The 27447-nt window shown below is 45.4% G+C and overlaps 1 protein-coding gene across 2 annotated transcripts; it reads left to right on the top strand.

Annotated features, from left to right (window-relative positions):
- Positions 1 to 513: 513 nt before the first annotated feature.
- LPAR3 (lysophosphatidic acid receptor 3) lies at positions 514 to 27447 on the top strand. 2 transcript variants are annotated; one of them, XM_081866105.1, is made up of 3 exons: positions 514 to 1022; positions 14203 to 14959; positions 25607 to 27447. In XM_081866105.1, exons 2-3 carry the CDS (start codon positions 14224 to 14226, stop codon positions 25933 to 25935), a joined length of 1065 nt encoding a protein of 354 aa, XP_081722231.1. In that variant the 5' UTR covers positions 514 to 1022; positions 14203 to 14223; the 3' UTR covers positions 25936 to 27447. The 2 variants fall into 2 exon arrangements, with proteins under 2 accessions (XP_081722231.1, XP_081722232.1); XM_081866106.1 differs by lacking the exon at positions 514 to 1022 and adding an exon at positions 12261 to 12298.

Raw genomic sequence — 27447 nt, 5'->3', positions numbered from 1 at the left:
CTCCCTTCTGTCGCATGAAGTAATTCCCATGCCCTAGCCGTGGGGCTTAACTTTTGAGCTGTGGTGGCTGGTAGGGTGGAATCATAGAATCTTAAAGAGTTGGAAAGGGACCCTGGGGGTCACCTAATTCAACCCCCTGCAATGCAGGCATCTCGGCTAAAGCATCCTTGACAGATGCCCCATCCAGGCAGGAAGCCCTACAGGAGGTGGCACCAGAGCCACGGGCACGCATTTGAATTCTGCCCCCATCCTCACCAAGGCCCATTTCACAAGTGAAACACCAACGCCGAGGAAGTGCCATCCCTGGACCAGTTGGAGGTAAGAAGGTGAGGGCAGGCCCAGGTCTTGGTGGGGCACTGCCCCCTTCGCCCGGGGGGGGTAGTCTTCACTGAGTATGCACGCATGTGAAGTGCGGGGAGGGGAGAAGAAGAAGAAAATGTAGAGGAGGAGCAGGAGTTTTTCACTCGTGGCTGTGAGGGACTGTAGAGGAGGAGGAGGAGGAAAGAGGCGGGAGCAGTCAGGGAAGCGAAGCAGCAGCGACTGGGCTTTCCCAGTGCCGCCGCTGCCCTGGCGCCTTGCTCCCCATTCACTCGGGAGGAGCAGAGCAGCGCCACCGCGAGAAGCTCCTCAGCCCTCCGCTTGCGAATGAAACCATAACAAACCACCGAGGGCCCAGTGGGAAGGACCCGAGAGCGGCAGGTTGCGAAAGAAACCCTTGCGCGACGACGTTCCCAGCGCCGGCCCAGAAGGCAGCCTTGACCGACCGAGGGCGCCTCGGCTCGCCCAAGGGTTCCCCGCCCTCGCGCCGCCTTCGGTGGGGGAAGGAGGCGGCCCACGCCCACGCCGGCGGCTCTGGGGGCTGCAGCCAGCCGCCGCCAAAAAACGTCCGCCGTGCACCGTCCGGCTTGACGGGAACGAGGAGGCGCCGGAGAGCGAGCGAGCGAGCGGGCGGGCGGCGTGGCGGGTGCCAGCCGGGCATGCGGGCAGGCAGCAACTGAGGCGCGCGCGCGCGGGCTGCTGTGGTGAGTGAGGGGCTTGCGCCCTGCCGTGAGAGGAGACGGGCAGGGAGTGGGGTAGGGAGGTCATAGGGAGGGAGGAAGGGTGACTGACACGCCTGTGGCTCCCCTCTCGGCGCCTTTTCCACTTGTGGAAGCGGGGGCCCCGTGGGAAGCTAGGAACTGCCGGGGGATCCGGACTCGAGCGCCGCCGCCGCCGCCGCCTTCTTCAAGCGCCTCGGGCTTCGCGCGGAGACCCAACTGTTGCTTCGCCCAGCAGCGTCCGCCGCGGAGGAGGAGGAGGGTGGACAACGTGCAAAGCCAGGAAAAAGAGTTTTCTCCGGGGAGGTGGGGAGCGACAGGACAGCGGGGATCGCGAACGCGGGACGAGTTTGGGCCACGGAAGGAGCATCTTCCCTTTTTCTCCTAGCGATGCTAGCACAGTTGCAAAGCTAAGCAGGGTCCGGTGCGGCTCCAAGTTGGATGGGAGACCGTGCCTGAGATTCCTGCATGACTTAATGACCCTTATGGACGCCTTGCAACTCTGCAATTCTATGATTTGCTTGCTTGCACTCTCCCTCTGAGCATGAGTGTAGCCAGGATTTATGTTAGGGTGGGGGGCAGGACACCCACCTGTCGCCCTCCTCTGTCTAGCAGATTCGGAATGAAATGTCTCAACAGCAGTTGTTTCAAATTAATTTCTTTTGAACCCAAGGTAGCTCAGAAAAATCTGTCAAAATCTTTCTACAATTTCTAAGTATTTTTATTTATTTACTTGATTTTTATGGTGGTGGTGGGCAGCCACCCCCCTGCCTCCCCTGGCTATGCCCATTCTTCTGGGTGGTGCTGTTTGGGGGATTGGGCCCCATCACCCTGCCCCAACAGAGCGAGAAAGCGTGAGTGAACAGACAGAAATGGTGGCTGCTCCTCCTTGGAGGTCCTGGTGGAGTTCCTGGGGTCACCTTTTGCTCCCTCTTGGTGACCCAGCTAGAGCCAGGCTTCCTTTCAGCACTGCCCAATGAGAGAAGGCTTTTTTCCAGACTTGCAGCTCCCATCTTTTCTTACCATGGGCCATGATGGCTGAGGCTGATGGGGAAAGTTTGATCTGAAGGGCCACAGGTTTCTTCACCTTTGAGGTAGAGCCTTCCAGCAGTGCTGGATTTAGGGCGGTGCAGGCTGTCGTCCCCCCCGGGCGCCGAGCCAAGGGGGCGCAAAATAATAATGAAACCTATTTGTCATATTGGGTGTGTGTGCCAAAATTTGTCCTTGCTCAGGTTGCCGTATTACCAAAATCCGCCCCTGCTTTCAGAGGGAGAGGGCAGGTGTGCAATTAGAGATGGGAGCAGCCGTGACCTGCCCTTGCCTTGTTAGCAAAGCTGGCAGGATTGCCAACAAGGGAAGAATGAACTTCTCATCACCACCACCACCAAGAAGAAGTATGTTTAATTCAATGTATGGACTTCAGAGTAAGTGTATCATTGCAGCTGGCAATTGCCCATGTTCATACGCTCCTGTCTCTTGGCTACTAAATGCCTGTTTGTTGTTGTGATTGACTCTGATGCAGCCAAGCCAGGGCAGATGTTTGGGGGGGGTTGGTAATCCTCATCCACAATCCATTGAGCACTGCCATTTCGATTTTCCTCTGCAACATGTTTGGTACTGATGAAGCCATTCTGGCATAAGCTCTTACCTTTGCTTTTTATTCATCCAACCACCTTGGGGCCAACGTAAAAGTGTTTTCTCCCCCCCTCTCTGTTTGCAGTTCCTGCATCCATCATTTGACTGCAATGCTAATCTGGCTAGAATGCACACACACTTCTTCTTCTTCTTCTTCTTCTTCTTCTTCTTCTTCTTCTTCTTCTTCTTCTTCTTCATCCAGACAGTGGGTCCTTCCAGACGGTTGCTAATTTGAGGGTGGTATTCAACCACAGACTGGCAAATTCAGTTTGTGCAATTAAAGTGAACGTGGTGCTCTTGCACAACAGAACTACAGTGGTACCTTGGGTTATATATGCTTCACGTTACATACGCTTCAGGTTACAGACTCCGCTAACCCAGAAATAGTACCTCGGGTTGAGAACTTTGCTTCAGGATGAGAACAGAAATCGTGCTCCAGCAGCACAGCAGCAGCGGGAGGCCCCATTAACTAAAGTGGTACTTCAGGTTAAGAACAGTTTCAGGTTAAGAACGGACCTCCGGAACGAATTAAGTACTTAACCCGAGGTACCACTGTACTGGCAAATGCTCAATAAACAGCTGATGTTGTATAACCTCCTTGCAAACTCTGTGCAAACCAATCAGAACGAATGCTCAATAGACAGGTTGTCTTAAGTTAGGGCTGTGGCGCTGCCTTTGTTTTTGTGTTGAGTGCCTTGTCCCAGTCGCCTTTTCAATCACTTTGTGATCCCTAGCCAGCTCACTTCATGGGCAGGCAGTAGCACTGGAAAAGGCTGAATCCTTGGCTACTGGAGAGTGGAAAGAATTGCAATAAGGCTCCAACCCTGAGAGATAATATTACTAACAGGAGTGGAACTGCCTTCTTTCGGGATATATGTTTACAGGAGTGCCTGGACAGCCAGATATATTTAAACCAGGATCCAGTAATAATCCTGGGTGACTTGTAAGGCTGAAACCTAATCATTCATTTGGGTGATTGCAGACTGGGACTTAGCAGGGGCTCTTCGGTGCATTGTTGGGCCGCAGATAAGATGCAAAGGGTTGGCTTCTTCCCTTATCTTGGACCTCCCTTGTGACAATCAGAGGGCGGCTCTTTAAGGAACAGTGCCCCTAAGGATGAGACTCTTTTTGTCAGCCATGCAAAGTATTATACACTTAAGCAGCCGTGCTAACCTAACCTCTGTACCTATATTCATTTGGAAGTTGGCTAATGGTACATAACATAAAATAATAATTGTGACTACAACAACAATAATAACGCCAATGAATTCGCGGCAATCCTTTCCATTTACTGTTCAGCGGTAAGGCTAGCAAATAGACGTAATTGATTATAAGCCAGAGTTTGAAGTCACTGAGCCTTGTGGGCAAATGCCTATTGCAAGGCAAATTGTTGGCTAATCGAGGCATGAAATAGAGTGGCACCAAGTGGAGATTAAATGCTCTAAGGTTCGCCACTGCTGAGGCCGATAACAGTGATGAATTCACTGTGTTATCAAATATAGCCAGGAGCTAAAGTCTCTCTCTGTGTGTGTTTTGCTACTTGCATTGTGTCTACCCTCTAAACTGCTCTGGATTTGAGAACTGTTCCGAGATTTTCCAAATTAAGGGTGGTGTGTAAATGATCTAAAAAAAATACTAAATAAAGTACATGCTTGTCTGAGAAATTTTTAGTAAAATTTCTGTAACACAATACTTGCAGCCTGTGGTGGCTTTTCATTGTAAGTGTGTTACTGGGGAAGACTGGATAATACTTCTTTACAGCATGAATTGCCTCTTCACTAAGGGTGGATCTACACACGGGGGGGGGGGGGACACACACACGCTATAAATAAGTCAGAAATTAAATTTTTATAATGAAAGGGAAAAAAGCACTATGGAAAACTGCAAAGAATGTTCTTTGCTCTCCAGCGCCATCCTGTGTTGCATGCTTATAATGCATTCAAAACACTGTTTTCTGACTAATGGAGCTGAGTCCTAAGTCTGAGGACCAAGCTAGCTGTGATGGCAGTGGAACCAGTCGTTTAAACAGGGCTCTTTTTAAACAAAAAGGGGACAGAACTTGGCAGCATAATTAGCTGGCCTCAGGGATGGTGGACTTCATTCCTTGCCTGCAGCTCACTTGCCTACAGTCTATGTCTCAAGGTGCTCCTTTTCCTCATTCCAGCTACGAATAAAGAGCTTGGAGAGAGAGCGCAGTGAGGAGGCAGCCATTGGTTTGGGTCAGGATTCGGCATTCCTCACGCACATCATCCTTTTGCTGCTGAGCATATTCTTCCTGCCTTTTTTTTCTACATCAGGATTTGCACAATTTTCACAGAGCTGCAAGGGACCACAAGGACCATCTAGTCCAACCCCCTGCAATGAAAGGAATCTTTTGCCCAATATGGGGCTCAAGCTCACAACCTTGAGATTAAGAGTCTCATGCTCATAACTGAGGTACCTGTAGCTGATGGGCCAAATGCCGCCCCAAGTTCCCTCTGGCCAGATCTCAGATCTCATCATAGTCCACATTCAAGCTGGAATACGCCCCGTACTATGGCAACGATGCACATTTGTGTGTTTGCCGTGGTGCAAGATTGGCAGGCAGGTGGAAGCGTCAAGCTTTTGTGTGGCTTGATTGCAACGTCCTTTGCAAAGGTGGCAGTCAACCCCATCGTTCCACCCACTTTTGCTTCTGATCCCACCCACTTCACCTCTGGCCCTGCCAGCCGTTTGCTTCTGACGCTCAGAAGGTTATTTGTGAGAAAAAATGTGGTGCTTCAGCTGAAGAAAGGTCCCCACCCCTCTCCTGCTTCAAGAGGGCTTAAGAGAACAAGTCAACAGTGTAAACTTTTCCACTTTAAATCACATGCCCTTCATTCTTCCAGTGTAGTAAGAATAAGATTTTGCATACAGCAATCTGAACAAGAGTACTTCCGATACTGTTAATTTGTGTCAGAACAGTTGATGTTACAGGTAGGTAGCCGTGTTGGTCTGCTGTAGTTGAAGCAAAAAAAAAATAAAAATCCTTCCAGTAGCACCTTAGAGACGAACAGTTGATGTTATCTTTATTCTTGTATATACTTACTGGGGCAGCAGAAAATTAGTCACACATGTAAAAAATAGTTTCAACTAGTAGAAAAATTCTCCACCATGAGAAAGGACTCAGAATTGCTTTAATATGGCAGTCTTCCATGACATGTGACATTGGTCACATGCATGGTGTACATTTAAAGCACATGGCTACCCCCAGAGAATTATGGGAACTTTAGTTTACCCACACAGAGAGAGCTACAATTCCCAGCACCCTTGGCAAACTGCAGTTCCCAGGATACTTTGGTGGAAAGCCATGTGTGGTGTGGATATGCCCAGCCAACTCAAATGAAGTTTTTCTGTTATCTGCTCCATTGATATTGGACTTTTTATTTGTCTAACCTGTGATTTGGATTAAGATTTTGTCTGAAAGCCAAAGCAACCACAACCTAGGAACATTCTGAATTAAAATTCTACACCACGTGTCACATTCTCCAGTGAAATATTCTGGACATTATTCCCAACTCATTCCAGATACTTAATTATGCAATGTGTGAAATAGAGGAAAACATGCTTGATATAGTGCTTATGGCTTGATGGCTATTGATAGCAACATGGGTATTTTTATCTTTCCTCTCTTTATATAAGTTTTGGATGTGCACTGGAAAGCGAAATGAAAATATACCCTGTACCAGGCTGCAAATCCTAGATTTCTCTAGGTTGGACTCTTATTTTACTTTCAGTCCACTGTAATCAAGACATTTGAAGGCGCCTGCTCGTGGCTTTACGAGATCAAAAATCACTTTGGCTCTTTTCCTGCTTTCAGAATGCAAACAACGTTTGCAGGCGTGGTTGGTGCAACTTTTGCACTGGCCCAAACATGAAGGCACAGACTCCTGTAATGAGGGCAGTGTAGATATACGAATACCAGAGGGGCTGTGCCCCCGCCTACTCTGCTCATCAACTCCCCACCAGCCCCTCCAGAAGACACTTTTATTTGCTGTATTATCTGCCCAATCATCCCCACAGAGCCGGTGTGGTCGCGCTGGGTGCCCACACTGCAGAGGCGCCAAACAATGCTGCAGAACGGAGTGCAGGAGGGACAGCTGGGATTTGAACCTGTGACCATCTGCATGCAAAGCAAGATGCGCTACCATTGAACTATGGCTCCTCAAGGTGTACATTGCAGTTTCTGAGCATGGAATGTCCCCTCTGGATCTTGGCAAATGTGCTTTTGCTGCCACAGGTCAATGAAGTTGCTCTTCTAAAATCTTGTATGCTTTTTTTTTGGGGGGGGGGGAGGAAAGCTTCATTTGCATTGCGTTCCCAGTACCAATATCTTCGCAACTGATTCTGTATTGAATTGTCTAGACTAGAAGACAAGAGGCTGAGATACGGTGACTCTGCACAGTTGTGTATTGTTTTGTTGGCCGACTTGTTGAAGTATCCAGTCATCCCGATCAAGGCTCAATCCAGTAATCTCTGCTGACTTCCAATCCTGCTCTCGGTATATACTGCCCGTGTGAAGAGCAAAGCTTAAGGGAGAAAGGATATGATGGTGACGAAAGGAGTTGGCACATACATATTTAGTAAATAGTATAGAGACCGGCTTTATAATGTCTTAAATGCTGAGATTATTTCCTCATTACAGGCTGAGATGCCAACTCTTTCTTTAGTCCTCAACTCCGGGAGTCTTTAAATGAAAGCTTTGTCATGACGTTTTTAGGTTAGATGCCATGTATAGACTTCCTAAACCGTAATTTCAGAAGATCTTAAATTATGAAAGCCTCCAGAGTCTAAATTTGTGGTAACTAGAGATGTACTGGGTGTCTGCCCTTAACAGGTTTTAGCATGGCTGCAATAGCTTTGAACTAGAGGAGTATGGTACAAAAATGGCCCACAATGTCTAACATTAGCATTGCATAATATTGTCTTTCCCTGTGTGGCTTGCCTCTGTTGACTTTTAATTATTTACTCATGCCTGGGAAGTAATAAAGTGATGATAAGACACACTTGTGGACTGCTTTTCACTTGGATTATTCAAAGGTATCTTCTGTACAATATATTTAAATAGTCGCAGTATTCAATAGACATTGTTACGATTGGCCAACACACCAATCAAACTAACTTGTCAGATGTTATGTGATCATGGTCAAATATTATCCAGTCTTTCAAACAGCTGATGATGCTTGAACAATTGAGGTTTTGCTAACTTGGCAGAAGTGCCTTTGAAAACCAGCTTTAAAAAAATGCTATTGCTTTCCATTATTTCTGTTTATAAATTTATTTTTCCTATTATTATTATTATTATTATTATTATTATTATTATTATTATTCCTCTTGGCACACTTTCATAGGTAGTTATTTTTTTTTTGGAAATGTTAATAAATATTTCACAAAGTATTTCTCTCCCCCCCCAACTGTATCTTTTTATAAATTATAGAATCATAGAATTGTAGAGTTGGAAGGGACCCCAAGGGTCATCTAGTCCAAAGCCCAGCAATTCAGGAATCTCAGCTAAAGCATCCCTGACAGATGGCCATCCAATCTCTGTTTAAAAATCTCCAGTGACGGAGAGTCCACAACCTCCCAAGAGAGACTCTTCCACTGTTGAACAGCTCTTCCTGTCAGAAAGTTTTCCCACATGTTTAGTCACGATTCCTAGGTAAGATCCTCCCCCTATTGTGTGGGCAGGGTGGTCCCTCCCCCTACCTGGCCTGATCACCTTGGCAACGCCTCCCCAGGTGGGATTGAGCAACTGGTTGAGGTAGGCAGAGACCTCCAGGTATCCCACCTGGGGAAGGTGAAGCCAAGCCTGTGGTATTGGTGCTGCATAGGGTCCAGGGAGCTGCGCGCGACCACGCAAAGGGCGCCCCCCCCATTTAATGTCAGGAGCGGTCATTCTTGTAACTTGAAGCTGTTGGTTCAAGTCTAGCCCTCCAGAGCAGGAGAAAGCAAGCTTGTTCCTTCTTCTATGTGACAGTCCTTGAGATATTTGAATGTATGTATGTATGTATGGAATCCAGAAATGTTTTGTGTCTTCATTTTTACCAGAAACCTTGCTTATTCCAGCGCAGGAAAGATATACTTATCTTTTTTCTTCTTCTTAAAGAATAAGCCTGCATGTTCCAGTGTAAAAAAAAAAAAAGGGGGGGGGGAGCCATTAATTTTGTGAACCAGCACTCCATCAGAGAGATCCGGTTGCAAACACTTTCCCTACAAATCAATTTGCGTTTTGCATTGTTACACTAAGTGAAAAGTTAATGATTCATTGCTGTGTGTATAAGATGACCACATTATTTGTGCTTGAGGGTTTCCCACAGGCATCTGGTTGACCACTGTGAAAACAGGATGCTGTGCAAGAGGACGCCCTTTGGCCTGATCCAGCAAGCACTTCTTTATGTGAAAGGAACATTATCAAACCCCAATCAAAACGTTTGTCTTCATATTTCACATTTATGTTGTTGTTTTCTTGGCGTTCTTGGTAGCTCCTCTAGTTCCATGCAGCTGCTTCTTCCGAGTTACCTACAGTATTGACTTAAAAGGTGTGATCGCACCCAGTGGCAGAGGAACCCTTTCCGGCACCCAGGGTGGGACACCGAGGGATGGGGCGAACCACCTGGCGGCACACGTGTGACACTGATCCTCATAGCTGCTTCCCATCTCCCAATTTTGCATCTTGGGAAGGCTCCTTATCAAGTCAGGGGGTGCAATTCAACATTGCACTTGTTCCATCTGTGCAAGCACGTCGGCTTGCCAGACAGAATGACACACCCACCCAACCACCCTGCATGCCGTTTTAGGGGCTCTGCCCCCCACCCCCAAAGCCGTTTGCAGGGGATGTGGGTGGTATAAAGCACTACTGTGCAAGATGAGCACCTTTCTAGAGAGGATGTCATTATCCATTGTGCACTTCAGGACTTGAAACGCATGTGGGGTGGTGAGACCCACACCTTCAGCTGAAATCCTGGTCGGTGGCTCTGTGAGAATACAGCAGAAGCAAAGCAGAAAGTTGAGTACACAGTGTCTGTAAAGAACAGGCAGCATGTTCTTTTTCCTGCGAATAACAATGCAGGCAAGGTGTTTCTGCCATGGGAAAGTCCTGGTGAGGCATTATCTACAGAATTACCCAGAGTCCTGAAAACTAGACGGGACAGGGATTGCTTATACTGTACCCTCCTCTGCAAATAACATAAGTTCCACCTGACCTTAAAGGCTGTGCACTCAAACACACCTCTGGAAAAAGTACCGTAACATGCCCACCAAGTGTCCCTCTTTTTCAGGGGCAGTCCTGGATTTACAACAGCCATCCCGGTTTCTGATTTGATCCCGGAATGTCCCGCTTTTCTTTAGGACTTCCCTAATTTCATTGGAGAAATGTTGGAGGGTATGGAGTCATGCGACACCCCCCCCCCCAGAGCCAATGAGATAAGTAACTGTACAATCTTTAGAAGACGTCTGAAGGCAGCCCTGTATAGGGAAGTTTATTTTAATGTTTTATGCTTTATTTTTATATATGTTGGTAACCTCGCAGAGTGGCTTGGGTGACCCAGTCAAATGGATGGAGTCTAAATATTATTATTATTATTAGTAGTAGTAGTAGTAGTAGTAGTAGTATAGAATAGAATACGATGTCCCTATTTTCATTGGGGGACACGGGTGGCGCTGTGGGTTAAACCACAGAGCCTAGGACTTGCCGATCAGAAGGTCGGCGGTTCGAATCCCCGTGATGGGGTGAGCTCCCATTGCTCAGTCCCAGCTCCTGCCAGCCTAGCAGTTCGAAAGCACGTCAAGTGCAAGTAGATAAATACGGTAGGTACCGCTCCGGCGGGAAGGTAAACGGTGTTTCTGTGCGCTGCTCTGGTTTACCAGAAGCGGCTTAGTCATGCTGGCCACATGACCTGGAAGCTGTACACCGGCTCCCTCAGCCAATAAAGCGAGATGAGCGCCACAACCCCAGAGTCGGTCACGACTGGACCTAATGGTCAGGGGTACCTTTACCTTTACCTTTATTTTCATTGGAGAAATGTTGGAGGGTATGCAATATGGGTATTCAGGAACTATTTTGCATATAGCTACTTTTTGAAATATGGCAACCCTAAACTAGATTAGAAAAGTCAAGCGAGGGTATATAAAAGTGTGTTGGGGGCAGAATCTCTACTAGCTATATTTTCCTGTATTCGCCATGTTTGTGTAGGCTTCACTACTCTGTTTCACTCAACCCATTAATTCAAGGGAAGCTAGTATGGTGCCTGCCAGATGTTTTGGTCCTACAGCTGCTACAATCCCTGATCATTGCCCATGTTGAGTGGGGCTGATGGGGAACCATAGTCTCACATCTGGAAGGCAGCATGTTGGCTCCCCTTTGCTTCAACTGCTGGTCCATTTGCAGGACAAGGCATTGGACTTCCCATACCCCAACACATATAAATAAGAGACAAATGAGGCTGGTTTTTTTGGGTAAAAACAGGCCACAACTTTATTGAATACAGATGAAAGAGGTTTGGCTTGGGCATGGGACAATCTAAATACTTCTGGCCCGCCAGCCAGAAGTGATGCGTGGTCAATCCAGGAGGGGGTTCCTAAGACTTACAGCAAATAGGGTGACCCCCACAGGGACCGCCGTCTGGGGGAGTGTCTTCAGCCCCAGCCCCCTGGGCACGTGGACACGACCACTCCCCCTGGATCCCTTTAATGGGATACCCTAGCGTTTGGAGGGGCAGGCGGGGGCTGAAACCTCCCCTCCATCCAAAACAAGGGATTGCCCCAATGCTCAACTGCCAGAGGTGAGTGGACTTGGTAAAACAAGTGTGCTGCTTTGAGAAATAAGCGCGCAGGTCTGAATATGACGACAGCAGCCTATCTCCCTGAAATCCAAAATAAGGCTTTGGCCAAAATGCAAAGGACTGCTGCTAGTGAACCGAAGATGCTCCGAAGCGGATGAGCAGAGTGTGTGGTTTTGGAGGGTGAGAGAAGGAGGGGTAAAGTGAGATGAAATTAAGGGGTGGCAGAGATTTTTCGTGGAATCCCACAATGAAACAAATGAGCCCGTCCTTTTCCAACCTTGCGATTCTTCCTTGGGTAAGGAGGAGCTCCAACGGATTACAGTCATGGAGGTCCAGTGCTCTTCCTCAACAAGAAAGGCTCTGGCTCAGAGGAGCCCCAAAAGCCAGCAGCTAGACTTTGTTTCAGTTGTTCTGAGGCCCAGAAAAAGGGCCAAAATGTTTGCGTAGACTGACCCAGGGAAGGTTAACAGCACACATGTGATTCTTGACATGGTTGCTGGAGGCCTCCTTCCTCTGTTCATTTACCTTGGGCAAGGCTTTATAATTGGGTTGCTCAATCGAGCAAGGTAGATCAATCAAGCAAAGCATCTTCTCTGTTTATAGGGCTTCGTATCCCAAGGCGACTCCCGCCCTCTCTGTCTGGCCCTCAGGACTCTCCCCAGACCACACCACTTCTCCTGAGGCCACGTCCCTCAGCAGTCTTGCTTCACAGCCTCCTTGAGTGTGTTTTTTGCCTGACTGGAATGCGCCCTTGAACTCTGATGATATCTTTTGCTTGCCTAGATGAAGGGTGGGAGGTCTGTGTAGAAACCAGCATATGATACAAAGGTAAATTGTAAATTTGTTGCCTCCGGCTCTGCACAAAAGCTTGTCCAGAAACAAAAAAATGCAGTCCTCTGGCTGACACACCACTGGCTACTGCATTCCTTCCTCTTCCTTTAAGTCTTCAAACTCTGAAGTTACCTCACAGGGAACCTGATTCTTCATGCGCTTGCCAACACACTGTTGACAGGAACAAGAAGAGGACAGGATCAGACTGGTAGGGAATGAGCAACACTAGTGCTATTTGAGTAGCTATAGTAACTAGGGAGGAAAATTGTGAGTTCTATGGTTCGCAAGTGATAGAGGGATAAGGAGAGGCCTTGGTTGCATAAATTGTGGCAGGTCTGCTGCTCTTCCCAAAAGTAATGGCCTACCTGACTCAAAGGTGACGGCTTCAAGCTTAGCAAAGCATTCCCATCTTGCACCTTTCACTGCTGTGTACCAGAAGGGATTTCAGCAGTTTTACCTGGAATTATATGCTACATCTGCTGAAATGCCACTTCCTATACTTGGGGTGGACAGAAGGTAGGGTGGTAGATCTTTGGATGATTTGAAGTTGACCATCAAGGATGCTAAACTCCCAGTATTTAACAATGACAACAACAAAATGCCCCCGTCCCTCCACATTACAGTGCTGAAATGAAGGAAGCGGAAGCAAAGGTTACCAGGATTGGATTGTTGTGTGGAAGAGCTGCAAGGTCCATTCAGTTCTGGGATTTAGAACTATTTCCTGGTCGCAAAGTTCTTTAATTCCAAGTGGACATCTTTTGTACTTGGCTCCAGTTAGATCTTGGGGTTCAGTGTGGGGCGGTGAAATGAAGTTGGTTCTTACAAACTGAAGGCTGCTCTCACCTCTGTTCCACACAGCTGTTAGAAGTGCGAGAGCTCTGTTAATTTTTTTCAACCGACCACCCATGCGCTCTGCAGTATAAACTGGGAGGAATGGAGAACCTGGGTGTCTGTGTCACAATTAGCACACAGTGTGCACATTTTAAGTTAGAAACGGTGAGCGATGCCTGCTTAGCTGACTCTTGTGTGCCCAAATAAAGCTAGCAACCTAGGAGAGTGAAAATTATTACCTAGCATATAAATTACCGTATAGAGAATATATGCAAATATACATAACAAACACGACTCCTAGTGAAACAAAACTTGCTTTTAAGGTTGCGGCAGAATTGCCACTCCTAATCTCTTAAACATTTGATTGATTGATTGATTGATTGATTGATTGATTGCCCTGAAGGGTTTCCAAATGTTTCCCCTGAGGCTTGGGGGTTCTTAAAGAACGGGGCAGGACTCCTTAGTAAAACTAGGAAAGGCTCAGGTGCTTCTTGCTCATCACATCAAATATATGTGCCTGATATTGTGACCAATGCGGTGGGATAGAAATGTAATAAATTTCGTAAATTCCATGTGATTAAATCCATGGACGGGACATTTGGGACATTTAATTACATAAATAAGCCATTTGTAAAGGCATTTGTATATTTAATTTATGCTCTGGGTTTTTGTTTTGTTTTGTTTTTTTATATATTAACGGGCACTCAGAATGTCTTGCCATAAAATGACAAAGAGTATCTGATTCGTTTGGAAGAGGGTTGAATGTGCTTGGATCTGGAGTCTGACACGTGGCTTGCTTGTGGCGTGCAGGAACTCTTAAAACGGGGCATGTCCACATAAGGACTCTACATAAAAACATCAAGGTTCTGAAACCGGAGTAAAAGGCATAAATGTGCACATAAATGGATTTAGCTTGCCTGCTTCGCATAACCTGTGTAGTGGCATGATTTGACTTTTGAAGGTGAGAAATATTTGTTTGGGACAGCTTCCTTATCCATGGCAATTCCAAGATGGCACCACTCCTACCCTCCATTTTTTTTAACCTTCCTTTCTTTTTCTCTCCCCCTTAGGATGCCATACTCTAATCCAGGATGAATGAATGTCACTATGATAAACGCATGGACTTCTTCTATAACATGAGTAACACAGCTACAGCAGATGAGTGGACAGGGACAACTCTCGTCATTGTCTTATGTTTTGGGGCCTTCTTTTGCCTCTTCATTTTCATCTCTAATTCACTGGTCATAGCTGCTGTGGTCAAAAACAAGAAGTTCCACTTCCCTTTCTACTACCTGCTAGCCAACCTAGCAGCTGCGGACTTCTTTGCAGGCATCGCTTATGTATTCTTGATGTTCAACACCGGCCCAGTCTCCAAAACGCTAACTGTTAACAGGTGGTTTTTGCGACAGGGACTTCTGGACACTAGCCTGACGGCTTCTCTGGCCAACTTGCTAGTCATTGCCGTTGAGCGCCACCTGTCTGTTGTTCGGATGAGGGTCCACAGCAACCTCACAAAGAAGAGGGTCACCTTTTTCATTTTGTTTATCTGGGCCATAGCTATTTTCATGGGCGCAGTGCCCACCTTGGGCTGGAACTGCCTGTGTGACATCTCAACCTGCTCTTCGCTGGCTCCTATTTATAGCAGGAGTTACTTGATATTTTGGACCGTCTCCAACCTGGGGGTTTTCTTCATCATGGTGGTGGTGTACATAAGAATCTACATGTACGTCCAGAGGAAAACGAATGTTTTATCTCCGCACACAAGTGGATCCATCAGCCGCAGGAGGACTCCAATGAAACTTATGAAGACAGTCATGGCAGTCTTAGGTAAGATGATGTGGAGGGCAGATGTGCTTGTGTTGTAACATCATCATTCAGTTTGAGAAGGATGGTAGATCTTGGTTGAGCCACCTGTGGTTACATTTCCAGTGATTAGGGCCCACTTTGTCCTTATCGTAGGATGGGGGTTCTGGGATGTTGGGATGTTGGGATGGAAACTCACCGTGTGTCTTCAGCTGCAAGAGGGTGTTATTACTCCATGCCTCATCCTTTCTCTTGGATCTATGTTCGTGGTGCCATGGGAGGCCTACACAGCCATTGACCTGATTATTGGCCTTGGGCTGCTTATGAATCATTAGGCTGCTTATGAATAATAACCAGCTTTAGTTTACAAAGTGGGTAAACAGAGCCATTTAAACTGCAGATGGAGGATGTATCTACCTGCAAGCTTCTTGCATTCCCAGCATGCTGAAAAATTATAAATGTGAGGATGAGCCTGGATAGCTCAGTTGGCTAGACCATGGTGCTGATAACGCCAAGGTTGCAGGTTCGATCCCTGTATGGAACAGCTGCATATTCCTGCATTGCAGGGGATTGGACTAGATGATCCTCAGGGTCCCTTCCAACTCTACAGTGCTATGATTCTGGTAACAACACCCTCCCTTCTTCAAATGCAATATCTTAGGAGGTGGCTTGTGCATTTCTCCTCCTTTAGGGTTTCTGACATTCATGCTGATAGCTTGACTTCACACCCAACCCTACTATTCTGCTCTAGGGTTTGTGGTAGTCATGCACAGGGATGGACAGATCTGTCAATTTTGGCTCTCTCGTTTCCTCATTTTTCCAGTTTTAAATTCGGTTCTCCACATTTCTGCAGCCAAAAATAAAATCACCAGGAAAATTCACTAGCATTTTAGTGTGAATTCATAAACACATTTTTACATGCAGTTTTGACTACTTCTTTGCAATCATTTTCTCCTAATACAATGCATCATTTGCGTGTGTTTTTCTTTTATTAATATTGTATGTTCATTTTATGCACACTTTCCTCTAATTTATGCATTTTAGTCAGCATTTGTTTAGTGAACTGCATCACAAAATTTGTAGAAGTTGCGTTTTGGTTCTCATATTGTTTCATAAAGTGCGAATTTGATAGCTTTAAATACAAGCTGAATTGAATTTTAATCCCATCCCTAGGTCATGCACAGGTGGTGGATACACTGACGGGAAACCTAAGAACTAGGAATAGCAGCAATATGTCTGATTGCATTAATTGGCACCAACAGCTTTGCAACAAAGAGCAAAAGATCCCAAGAGGAAGCCCAAAGTCTCACAAACTATATGAACAGTTACAGATAGGTAGCCGTGTTGGTCTGCCATAGTCAAAACAAAATTAAAAAATTCCTTCCAGTAGCACCTTAAAGACCAACTAAGTTAGTTCTTGGTATGAGCTTTCGTGTGCATGCACACTTCTTCAGATACACTGAAACAGAAGTCACCAGACCCTTCTATATAGTGAGAAGGTGGGGAGGGGTATTACTCAGAAGGGTGGTGGGAATGGGTGATTGGCAGATAGCTGTGATGAGCCTGTTGACTATATGAAGCTTGTTAGTATACTTGGTAGTAGTACAAGGAAAAAAATTAGGTTGGAATCAGGCTTTAACCTAAATATATGGTCATCTGAGATGAGTTGGAATTGCCTCCAGGCACATCAACTCTTGTAAACTTGGGGGGTGGGTGGGTAGGGAAAGAGAAACTAGTTCACTCTTTCTGTCAGGCTAATAATAGTAATAATAATAAATTTCTTACACACCCTTCACTCTAACGCCCTGGCCATAAATGATGTGACTGGACTGATGCCCTGGTTTTTAAAAATAAATAACCCAACCAATCTGTGGGCTTGTTAACTTTTGTTCACTGCGTCCCAAAATATTGAGATGGGTTCAATCTACTCCATAGATTGGCCCTTTAACCCTTTTTGTGGTTATCCTTTCAGCTACAGCTTTAGGAAGGCTATAGGATGGGTATGATTTGAGTAAAATGGGGATGGGAGTTGGGTGCGTGTGGAACTTGGGGGTTTCATTAAGTGCCTTTTACCGCAATTCAACCACAGTATTAAGAGGAAGGTTTGGTCCCTTCCAACTTGAAATGCAGTCCTTTTATAAGTAAGACCAGTCTAGAATCTCTCTGGTGGTTTATTGGCACTGTGATAGATCTTAACTTCCCCTGTTTATAAAGCGTATCACCTTCTACCCATTCCCTCTCCCCAGAGCTCATTCTCCTCACAATCATTATATTGCTCTGTCCCTAGTGCCCAGGTCCTGAAAACCTGCTGAGATGGAGCCTCTATTCTAATTACTGGCAGGTGAACCCTGTCCCATGATTGGAAGACTCCGAATACAGCTTCCTTCCCTGATGTAGTACCTTCTTGTTTATCTTGGGCTACAACTTCCTGTTGTCCTTGGCCATGCTAGCTAAGGGGCTGATGGGAGCTGCAAGCCAGAACATCCGGAGGGCACCACGTTGAAGGTTGGGGAAGGCTGCTTTACAGAACGCCTTTATATCCAAACCAAATCTAGTATTGAATTTTCATTCTCACCTGCTTGGGCATCTACAGTGTGCAGTGCAAATATTATAACAGTCAAGGAATGCTAAGTGAGATGAGGTGACCCTGAGCATCTTCCCGTGGCTGTTATTCATGTTGCAATTGCCTGTCAGGCACCGAATAGCTTCTTTCATAACCATGCCATGTCCTTTTCACAGGAGGTAACAAAAGAAAGCATTGCTCTGGCTTGGGGGAGACCGCTACTGACCCTACTGTAACATTGCAAGATATTTGTAGCATGGAGGACAGCCTCTCTTTTCATAGTCCGAATGCTTCGCCCATTTATCTACTGAATGCCAGGCCCAAGGACTCTGCTGCTTAGGTCTGGCATCAGAATTTCTCAAGGAGGCCTTGTTTTCTTGTAGCGCAAGACAAAGTATGTGTGGGAAAGGCGGAGGGGGACGGGGACCCAGCTATTAGATCTAAACAAATACATTGTGGTTGACATAGTGAATTCAAAGTAGGGATTGTCATCTACAATACAGCTGCCCCATTGCGAGGCACATTTGTTTTTCCACTGGGTCAATGCAGCTGATTTTAGTAGATACAAAATGATAGCTTTGGGTAGAGCAGTCCCGTCCCCCCCCAACTTGGGGCTCCAGCTGCTTTTGGACTACAATTCCCATCGTCCTTGACCACTGGTTCTGCTAGCTAGGGATGATGGGAGTTGTAGTCCAAAAACAGCTGGAGATCTATGTTTGGGAAACACTGGGGTAGATGGACATAGCAAGCTGCCTTATACTGAGTCAGGCCATTGGCCCATCTAGTTCAGTACTGTGTACTCTGGCTGGCAGCAGCTCTACATGGTTTCAGATGGGGTTCGTCCCAGCCCTACCTGGAGATGTCAGGGATTGAACCTGGGACCTGTTGTATGCAAAGCACACTTACCATTTTACCACTGAGCTATGGCCCTACCCCATATAGTCTTATATTATTGACTATTACCATTGGTAGGAGGCAACACAATCTGTTTGCTTAAAACCATGATGTGCATTCTGGGAGGTTAAAAATCCTCCCACGCCTCTCCCTTTTCTTCCCTGGGTGGTTTACATTTCCTCTCCTTCTTTTCCCTGCCTGTTTGGACATGCTGGGAGACAAGTTACAGGACACTAGAACCAACACAGTCCCAGCAAAAGCTTTGCTCTCTTATTCGTCAAATCTTACGCATCTATAGCATCAAGATGTGTTTTGAGCCATGGTTTGTTCAGGCTTCTTAGCCCCATAATTTTTCTTCAGGAATGCCGAAGTCACAGTAAAAAGCAACAGCACCTTTCTCTTACTGCTGAGTAATCCACAATAAATGACCACACTTGTGATATCAAAGAAAGACTTTCTAAAGTTAGAGGGTGTGGGAATTTCTTTTTAGTGACTTTTAACTATACTACTACAAGGAGCAGGTTACAAATGGAAGAAGGGCTTTATGGTTTGGTTGTGTGTGTGTACCTAGATAATTGTATTTCGGGGGCTTTGTGGTTTGTTTGTTCATGTGTGTGCGTTTGTGTGCGTGCATGTGCACAGATGCATTGCACCTCCCATCTCCTGATGGCTGGAACATGTCCACTGTGAGGGGCATATCTTCAACCCCATCAGTGCAGTACTTCCTCTTCCTGTATGAGGGAACGTCATCCATTCACTTATAAGGGAGAGGGCAAAGAAGTACAGTGATACCTCGGTCTACGAACTTAATTTGGTCTGGAAGTCCGTTCTTAACCCAAAACATGCTTAAACCGAGGCGCGCTTTCCCTACAGGGGCTGGTGCCCTTCCACCGTACGCCTTCCAAGGCAACGTTCGCTAGCCGGAACACCTACTTCCGGTTTTGCGGAGTTCGTTGCCCAAATAGTTCGTTAACAGGGCTGTTCATAGACCGAGGTACCACTGTACACCTAGTGGGGAGTGGGGTACTATCTTGGGTCAATATCAAACTTGCCGTTGGTGATTCTGGTTCCCAGAGTTCCGGCCAGCTTTTGCTATATCTTGGCTGTGACCTTGATTGCGCCCTTTTGACTTTGTCAGTGGAGAATCCTTGCTTAGAGCTAACTTTTCTCTGCATAGCCTGAGGCCTTCTGATGCCATTTCAGATTGTGGTGCCAATTAGGGACCGCCCCTCCAGATCCTATTAAGACTGCTACCCCTGTGCTACAGTGAGGCATAACCTTTAAAACTTAGTTTTTAAATACAGAGAAGATGCAACCCTAAATACCTACCGTAAGCTTTTGAACTCTATATATCTACAACCCACACACACAAAACTATTGCACTTTTTACCAGTGGCATCGCAGGCTGAAATTTAAGAAGCGAATACAGTTTTCCTGTCCTGAATACACAGTGATACCAAGAACTTCAGTTGCTGAATTTCTGCAGTCATTACAGGGGCAAAGAGTCTTGCCAGGGAAAGGGGGCTTCAACCCTAATTCTGAAAACTTGTAGCGGCAATTGGTTTTTATTACTTAGTTTTTAAAGATACCTGAGCAGGAAAGCAAGTAGAACGAAAACCCAATAAGCCTTCCTCAAATAAATACTGCCAACAAGAATTGCAATTGCCTCTGGATGAAAGGTTCCCAATGCACATATTTGCACTGATTCAAGTAAGTTTTGCTGCTTTTCAGTGGGAAAGCAGAACCCGCTGGTGCAAACCGCTTGTAAAATAATGCACTGCCGTGACTTTACCCAGCTCATACCGAAATGGATGGCAACGCTCTCCATAAATTTTGGCAGGGTCAGATAAGGGCTTAGTTTCGCAGTAAGCTATAGCCTATTAATTTGCTCAGGTGCGCAGCATTTTCACTCCAGTCAGACGTCATGCCAGTTGCTTTTCAGATGTTTCTGATTCCTTCTCCTATTATGTTGGGAGATTAGAATCTAGCTGGGTTTCTTTAAATGACAGTTTCCACTCTCTGGAAATTACGTATTTTAGTCACAATGCCTTCAATTTATTTTGAGTGCCTTCCTTTTTTATCTGAAACGGTTTTCTGGTTGTCAGCCGTTGAAGATGTTTAGACTTGTAGCCTGTGTGAGAATTCATTTCATATTTCCATTTCCTAGAAAACAGACCAGAAATGGTTCTGCATTATTGCCAGTCTGCCTGCTTCTTTCTGTTCCAACGTGATCTAGATTACAAGAACCCTTTCTAGGCTGCCTTTTCTCAGCATCCGGTTTTCCAGAGCAGCCAACCTGATCCATAAATAAGGGCTAGCTGACCCTCTTATTCTGCTGCTCTCCAGCAGCTGGCATTCAGAGCCATTATGCCTCTCATCTTGTTTTACAGCCACCAATAGTTGTATCCTCCTCCCCTACAAAAAAACTTTCCAATTTGATAGTCCTCATTCAGTACATCTTTTTTTATTTTTTAAATGCTTTTTAAAAAAATTTCAGAAACAAAGTCAAATAAAACATAAACTCTTACATTCAACATTTTAGTATTTTCTTATTTACCCTGCGCTTTGTTGCACTTGGACTTCTTTCGTTCCCTGCTTCGGCTTTCACAAATTAACGTCCACTCTTACAGATTCTTATTTACACTCCATCCACATCACAAGATTTATGTTAACCCTGCTACAGTTTTTAAGCTTCTACAATTATTCTGTATATAGACAACAAATTTACTCCACTCCCCTTCAAACTTTGTTACTTTTTGGTATCTAATCTTATAAGTCATTTTTGCCAACTCAACATATTCAAACATTTTCGTCTGCCATGCTATTAAAGTTGGAATCTCCTGGGTTTTCCATTTCTTGGCCACGAGAATCTTAGCGGCGGTCGTGGCATACATAAATAACTTACAATCCTCTTTTCTTACTTCATCTCCTATTATCCCTAGCAAAAAAGCCTCTGGTTTCTTTGGGAATGTGTATTTAAACAGTTTTTTTCATTTCGTTATATATCATATCCCATTTTTTTTCATTTTTTCGCATGTCCACCACATGTGGAAAAGTTCACCATCCTTTAATTTACACTTCCTCATTCACTACATCTTGTGGCAGTGAGTTCCTTGGCTTAGCTGTGCTCAGTGGGAAGAGGCACTTCCTCTGTCGTGGCCCACATCTCCACTTTTCAGGTTTACTGGTTGACCCTGTGTCCCAGAATTACGAGAAAAAGAAGAAAAACTCTTATCCGCTCATTGTCTTATTATTACGATTGACTAGCAAATATTTCCACCGAGTCAATTTTATCATGTGCTCTCATATCTTTGGATAATGATAGCTGTCTTCTTGGGAGGCTTACCCAATTGAGAGGTGGAGAAATTTAGATAACGTTAGACAGAAATTACTTGCTGTGGTTGCCAGTTCCATTGACCTACGTGTGCAATGTCTGTGTTACTCTGACCCTTGGACAGATAGGGGAGAGCCCTATCATTGACCCTTTTGTTCTTCTTGCTCCTTTCCCCTCGTGATTCCCTGCTCCCACTTGAGTTTCCCTTAAGAACACAGCATGGATCCCAACCCACAATTCCATAGTCCCCAGCTTTTTGTTTGTCCTTGACGTGATCAGATCCAGATTTAGCAGAAAGTGATCTAGATAACTGCTTGTCTATTCAAGTATCCACTCAACAGATGCTTCATTGCGTTTTATGGTTGTGTTGTTCCCTCCTTTTTCCTCTGAAATGAAGCCTAAAGTAGTTAATAAGTACAATTAATCAATTGCACAAGTAATCTATGAATAGAGGCACAGTGGTCCAATGTGCACGTAATGCCAAGCCATGGTTTAGTGCACAAGCCTTTGCAAACCTAGGCGATACTTTGGGCTCAAGCACTCTCCTTTTGTGTACCCCCTGCAGTCAGGAGGCAGAATAAATCAGTATTCAGTTGCATTTTAAGCAATCCAGGTGATCAGGAATTCACTGTGCTTTCAGTTTCATTCCTTGCCATGTGAACTAGGAATCGTGGTTTAAAAGGCGCACTCGTCAATTTTAAACCAAGCCAACTTCAAACAATGGGTTGATATGAGGCTGGCTTGTTTAACAAGTAGGTGTTTTAAGTGGCGGCTGGATCGTGATATAGAGGTTTATGAAATAAAATATTTTCTTCCTTTCTTATAATAGTAGAACTCAGGATCACCTAATCCGTTGACTATAGGTTTGCAGGCAAGAAAATAAAGTGTATCTTCACGCAATGTGCTGTTGTCTCATGAAATTCACTACTCTTCCATACTCTTCTAGACTCTCAAAAGTTTGTGAGCATGCTCAGACCTTGTTGAGCTACGCACCCATAGTGGAAAGCTCTATTTAGCCAGTGCAGCTACAGTCGTATCTTGGTTTTCAAACAGCTTAGTTCTCGAACGTTTTGGCTTCCGAACGCTGCAAACCTGGAAGTGAGTGTTCCGGTTTGCGGAGTATTTTTGGAAGCCTAACGTGTGACGGGGCTTCTGTGGCTTTCAATCAGAAGCCTTGCTTTGGTTTCCAAATGTTTTGGAAGTCAAACGGACCTCCAGAACGATTCCACTCGACTTCCAAGGTATGATTGTAAATGGAAATGTCACCTATGGTAGGAATTCACATCTAAGGATAAATAGGAGGTCATGTTGAGTGAGCTTTCAGCGGTCTCCTGTTAGCTGCTCTTAAAAACACAGGACAGGACTGGCTGGATCTTTCATCTGATCCAGTAAGACAGTGTTTTTTCCCCCATGGTCTAGATGCTTCACTGCATGTAGCTTGCGCAGAAGCATCGCAGTGAAAAATGCAAAGCAGCCTTTTGAAAGGAAAGGAGGTGACATTCCAGGCAAGTCCACACATGACCTTGGTTTTTGCTAAGCTGAAGAGTGATCGGCAGTCTGTCCTAACATGCTTATATTTGAGCAGAAATGATGCTTGCAGAAACCAAAAAGCAAATAAAAGGTCTCTCTCTTCGTATAAATTCGTATCGCCTACGTCTATATAGCTTACACTGACATTTTTTGTATTGTGCAAATGAACTGAGTAGCTGTTTCAAAAGTGATCGAGATGTACTTGGCCCTGGCCTTGTCCTGTACGTGGAATGCAGGGAGGGACAGGGCAGAGCCACACCATACAGTTGAAGTACATTTAAAGCACCTCAACCCCCCCCCCAAATCCTGTAGTTTTCACCTCATAGAGCCACAGTTCCCAGTACCCGTGTCAAACTTACAGTTCCCAGGGTTCTTTAAGGAACGCAATGTGCTTTGAATTTACGGCATTGATATGCCCACAGTTAGGTCTCACCGCCATATGCATTTCTTACAATGCCTGCAACACGGATAGGGGAATTGAAATAAAGCTGCCCATTTCAAGGTGACTGCGGGATTGGGATTTGAACTCTTGTCCCCGTTCAGGTTAGGTTTCCATTGCCCTACATTTGCATGGTTTGTGGGCGGGGAAACAGAGCGCTGGCATAACTTGCTGGAATATTTCTTTGCCGGCTTTAGGGGAGAAGTGATAAGGCTTCCTAAAATGTAAGCTCTTGACTTTGATTTTTTAAAACAACAACAACAACAACAACACATAAATGGGTAGCACTTCCTCTGTGCGTCTTCTGCAGCCTGCCTTTTGTGCAGAGCTGTAATTTTCCTATTTTTGTAAACTAGGCAGCAATTGTGGCTTGAGCTAAGCACATGCTGGTTTGTGCATTAGCTCTGGCTTCCCTCCCTCCCTCCTTCTCTGTCTCTCTCTTTTTGCACTAAGAAGCATGGAATGACAAACCGGCAATGCCGGCACCAGAGATGAAAGAGCGATACAATTAGCCTGTTCCATAAATATTAATTGAGTTTGTCTGTTTTACTGTGTGGTTTTAGTCTCCCTGATTTGTTAGTTGCTCTGGGAACCCAGCAGGGTTGATGAACGAAATACAAATTTATGAAATAAAAGAAATGCAGTGCTTGTGTGTGGTGGTTCATAGATTCTGACCAACGTCACCAACCTGCATGCTTGGCTGGTCTGCACATTGTTCCGGGAGGTACTTTGAGACAGGAGATAAATATTGCAAATGGGTTGTTGCACTATCACAAATGGGTGACGAACCACAGTTTTTCTCAACTTATTTCAAGAAAGAAATTCGACTCGGTTTGCGCTTGAAGGTGATCTTCCCAAATTTGCACTTTTTGAAACAATGCTCAAATTGAAACACAGCCATCCTTCAAAATCCAAATTCCTCTGAATTTTGCAACGTGGTTTTCCATGCATATACCAGGGTTGCTGAGGTCGGGGAGAAGGATGAACCAGTGTTTGTCTTGAGCAGCAGCTGCCTCCTCCAGTGATGGCTGTTAAGGAAGCATCCCATGGCCTCTCCATGGCCACAGCTGCCAGCTTCCTCTCTTGGGCAGCTCGAAGCAACTGCTGGAGAGCAGGCAACGAGGAGTAGAGGCTGCCATCGCCAGCAAGGCCCAGTCCCGTTTAATGTGCTGGCTCTGAAGGGCAGGCAGAGGGTAGGGCTGCCCTGGGCTGGAAGAAAAGGGGAGTGGAGCAGAATCTCTTTTCTTCTTTTAATGCTTTGTATGTCCATGTCTAATCTTGCTCCTTTCTAAAATTTATGTACAGTGGTACCTCGGGTTAAATACGCTTCGGGTTACAGACTCCGCTAACCCAGAAATAGTACTTCAGGTTAAGAACTTTGCTTCAGGATGAGAACAGAAATCGTGCTCCGGCGGCGCGGTGGCAGCAAGAGGCCCCATTAGCTAAAGTGGTGCTTCAGGTTAAGAACAGTTTCAGGTTAAGAACAGACCTCCGGAACGAATTAATTACTTAACCCGAGGTACCACTGTATTGGTACATGTTTTTCATTTTGTAAATCTACCAAAGAATAAAATAAAATCTGGATTAAGTGGTTTTCTCAAGACAGTGGAGGGTGGGTGTTCTGTGTCCCATTGGTGTGGTGGTGTAGAAGATGCTCTGTGGCAGGGAGAGGTCTGTGTGGCAAAAAATGGGAGGTTGAGGGGGGTCAGTTGAGGGGCGAGTGAGAAGTGAGGAATATTGGAGTGAGAAGTGAGGAATATTGGAGGCTATGTAGTCCTCTTTGTCTTGTCGTAAGCCCAAATGCTTAATGCAGCACAATACAAACAAACAAACAAATCCAAACAAACTGAAACAAACAAACAAACAAACACATCCATTCTCTCTCTCTCTGCTTCCTTCTCTCTCTGATAGGTGCCTTTGTTGTGTGCTGGACTCCTGGCCTCGTCGTCCTTCTTCTCGATGGCTTGAACTGCACTCGTTGTGAGGTACAGAATGTGAAGCGGTGGTTCCTCCTCCTGGCCCTTCTGAACTCTGTCATGAACCCCATCATTTACTCGTACAAAGACGACGAGATGTCGAGCACGATGAGGCGCATGATCTGCTGCTCTTTTGAGGAGAGGCCGGAGCGCCGGTCTTCGCGGATCCCCTCCACGGTGCTCAACAGGAGTATGGACACCTCTAGTCAATACTTAGAAAATGGCATCACCCAAGGGACAATCAGTGGTAAAGGAAACACCTGAGCCACACTCTCTCATTCTTCCTCCTTAAGAAGTGGACTGGGGCTTGTGCGGCGGATGCAAGCGGACCAAGCACTGAACCAGCTGAGTTCATAATCCCGAAACAGCAGAAGTGTATACTCTGTGTGCCAGGAAACCCAAACCCCAGTGTGGCCTGACATCATTGTAAATAATTATTGGATGAGAGGGGGAATATGCTGGAAGGGATGGAGAAGAATAGAAGGAGCGGACTTATTCTGCAGTGTGTGTTTTTAAAGTTGGAAAACTGTACAACCGGCATTGTGGAGTCCTCATTCTTCAGAGGCCAAGTTACCACTGTGTGTGGCATATACCACTACAGACTGCTGAGATGAGGCTGGTTCTCACATCTAAATGCTTATCTGTCTATATCTATTATCTATCCATCTATCACCTCCACATAGAGAACTAGGATATCAGGGAGAAGAGTTGTAAACTAGCTTTCTGATTCATGTTTTAATTCTCTCCGTGGAAATATTTTTGTTTTATTTTATTTTAGTTGTTGTATGGAGGGCTATTCAATACTGTGAGATCCAGACCAAAATTGCAGCCTGTCCCTACGCATGTTTACATTGGAGTATGTGCCATTTTGCTCAGTGGGGGTTTGCTTCCAAATGATATGCATTGCTTCGGATTGCAGCCCTAAAGCCCTTTTGAACTCAGTGGGACTTGCTCCCGAGTAACCATATATCCGACTGGGCTCTTCAGTCTCCTGTGTGGTACGGTGTTTGTGCTCCTCCAGTAAACATTTTTATTTTTCATGGCATAACAGGGTTGCAAAACCAAAACAGCTCTTCTTCATGTTTATCTGGTGCCCCTGCCCCATCCCAGTAAATGTAATGATTTCTGAGCATCCTGACTTTCCTTCCAAGTTGTGATTATGGGGTGGGGGAGTTCAGGAGATTTCTGCAATAAACTAATTGCACGCAAAGGCAGCCAGTCTCCCAATAACATATTATTCCATGCGTATGCAACATTTGTGACTTGTTCGTAGGGACAGAACTGTTTGCTTTTAAAGAAACAAGCCAAATAATCACTGACTGCTTCAGTTGAAGGTGGGACAATGAGGATTGATGGCAGTATTTTTAAGCCTCTGATCTTACCTTTCAGCTGTCACAAGTTCAGGCCTGAGTTACTAGCACAAAATACATTGGAAGTTTGGTTATTAAATTTGAGTTTCTGAAAAGTCCCGGCTTAAAAAAAAAAAGGATTTAGACTGTTGTGTGGTGAAAGTTAGACCTGTATAACAGAGACATAAGCAAGAATATTTGTGCACTTTGTGGTTTATGGTTTGAATCCTTTCAAGTTAGTGAGGGAAAAACTTCTTGCAAAGGCATGGGATCATACTTTTTGTTATTTCAAAGTATTTTTTTATGTGCATAGATTAATTTTCACACTGTACTTTTTAAGTGGTTTTATCTCCTGTGAACTGTGTGTGAGATCAGTGGTATACTTCAGGCGATGGTCCAGAATTGTAAATAAATGCAATGCTTTATA

Source organism: Podarcis erhardii (assembly GCF_964252035.2).
Source record: "Podarcis erhardii genome assembly, chromosome: 6".
Classification (NCBI taxonomy): domain Eukaryota; kingdom Metazoa; phylum Chordata; class Lepidosauria; order Squamata; family Lacertidae; genus Podarcis; species Podarcis erhardii.
Note: the sequence above shows the minus strand (reverse complement) of the source record. Positions and strands in the feature narration are given on the sequence as shown.

Coding starts and splice junctions, on each gene's coding strand:
- LPAR3 (XM_081866105.1), top strand. CDS start 14,224: ATGAATGAATGTCACTATGATAAACGCATGGACTTCTTCTATAACATG. Junction 14,960..25,606: donor GACAGTCATGGCAGTCTTAG/GTAAGATGATGT, acceptor TCTCTCTGATAG/GTGCCTTTGTTGTGTGCTGG.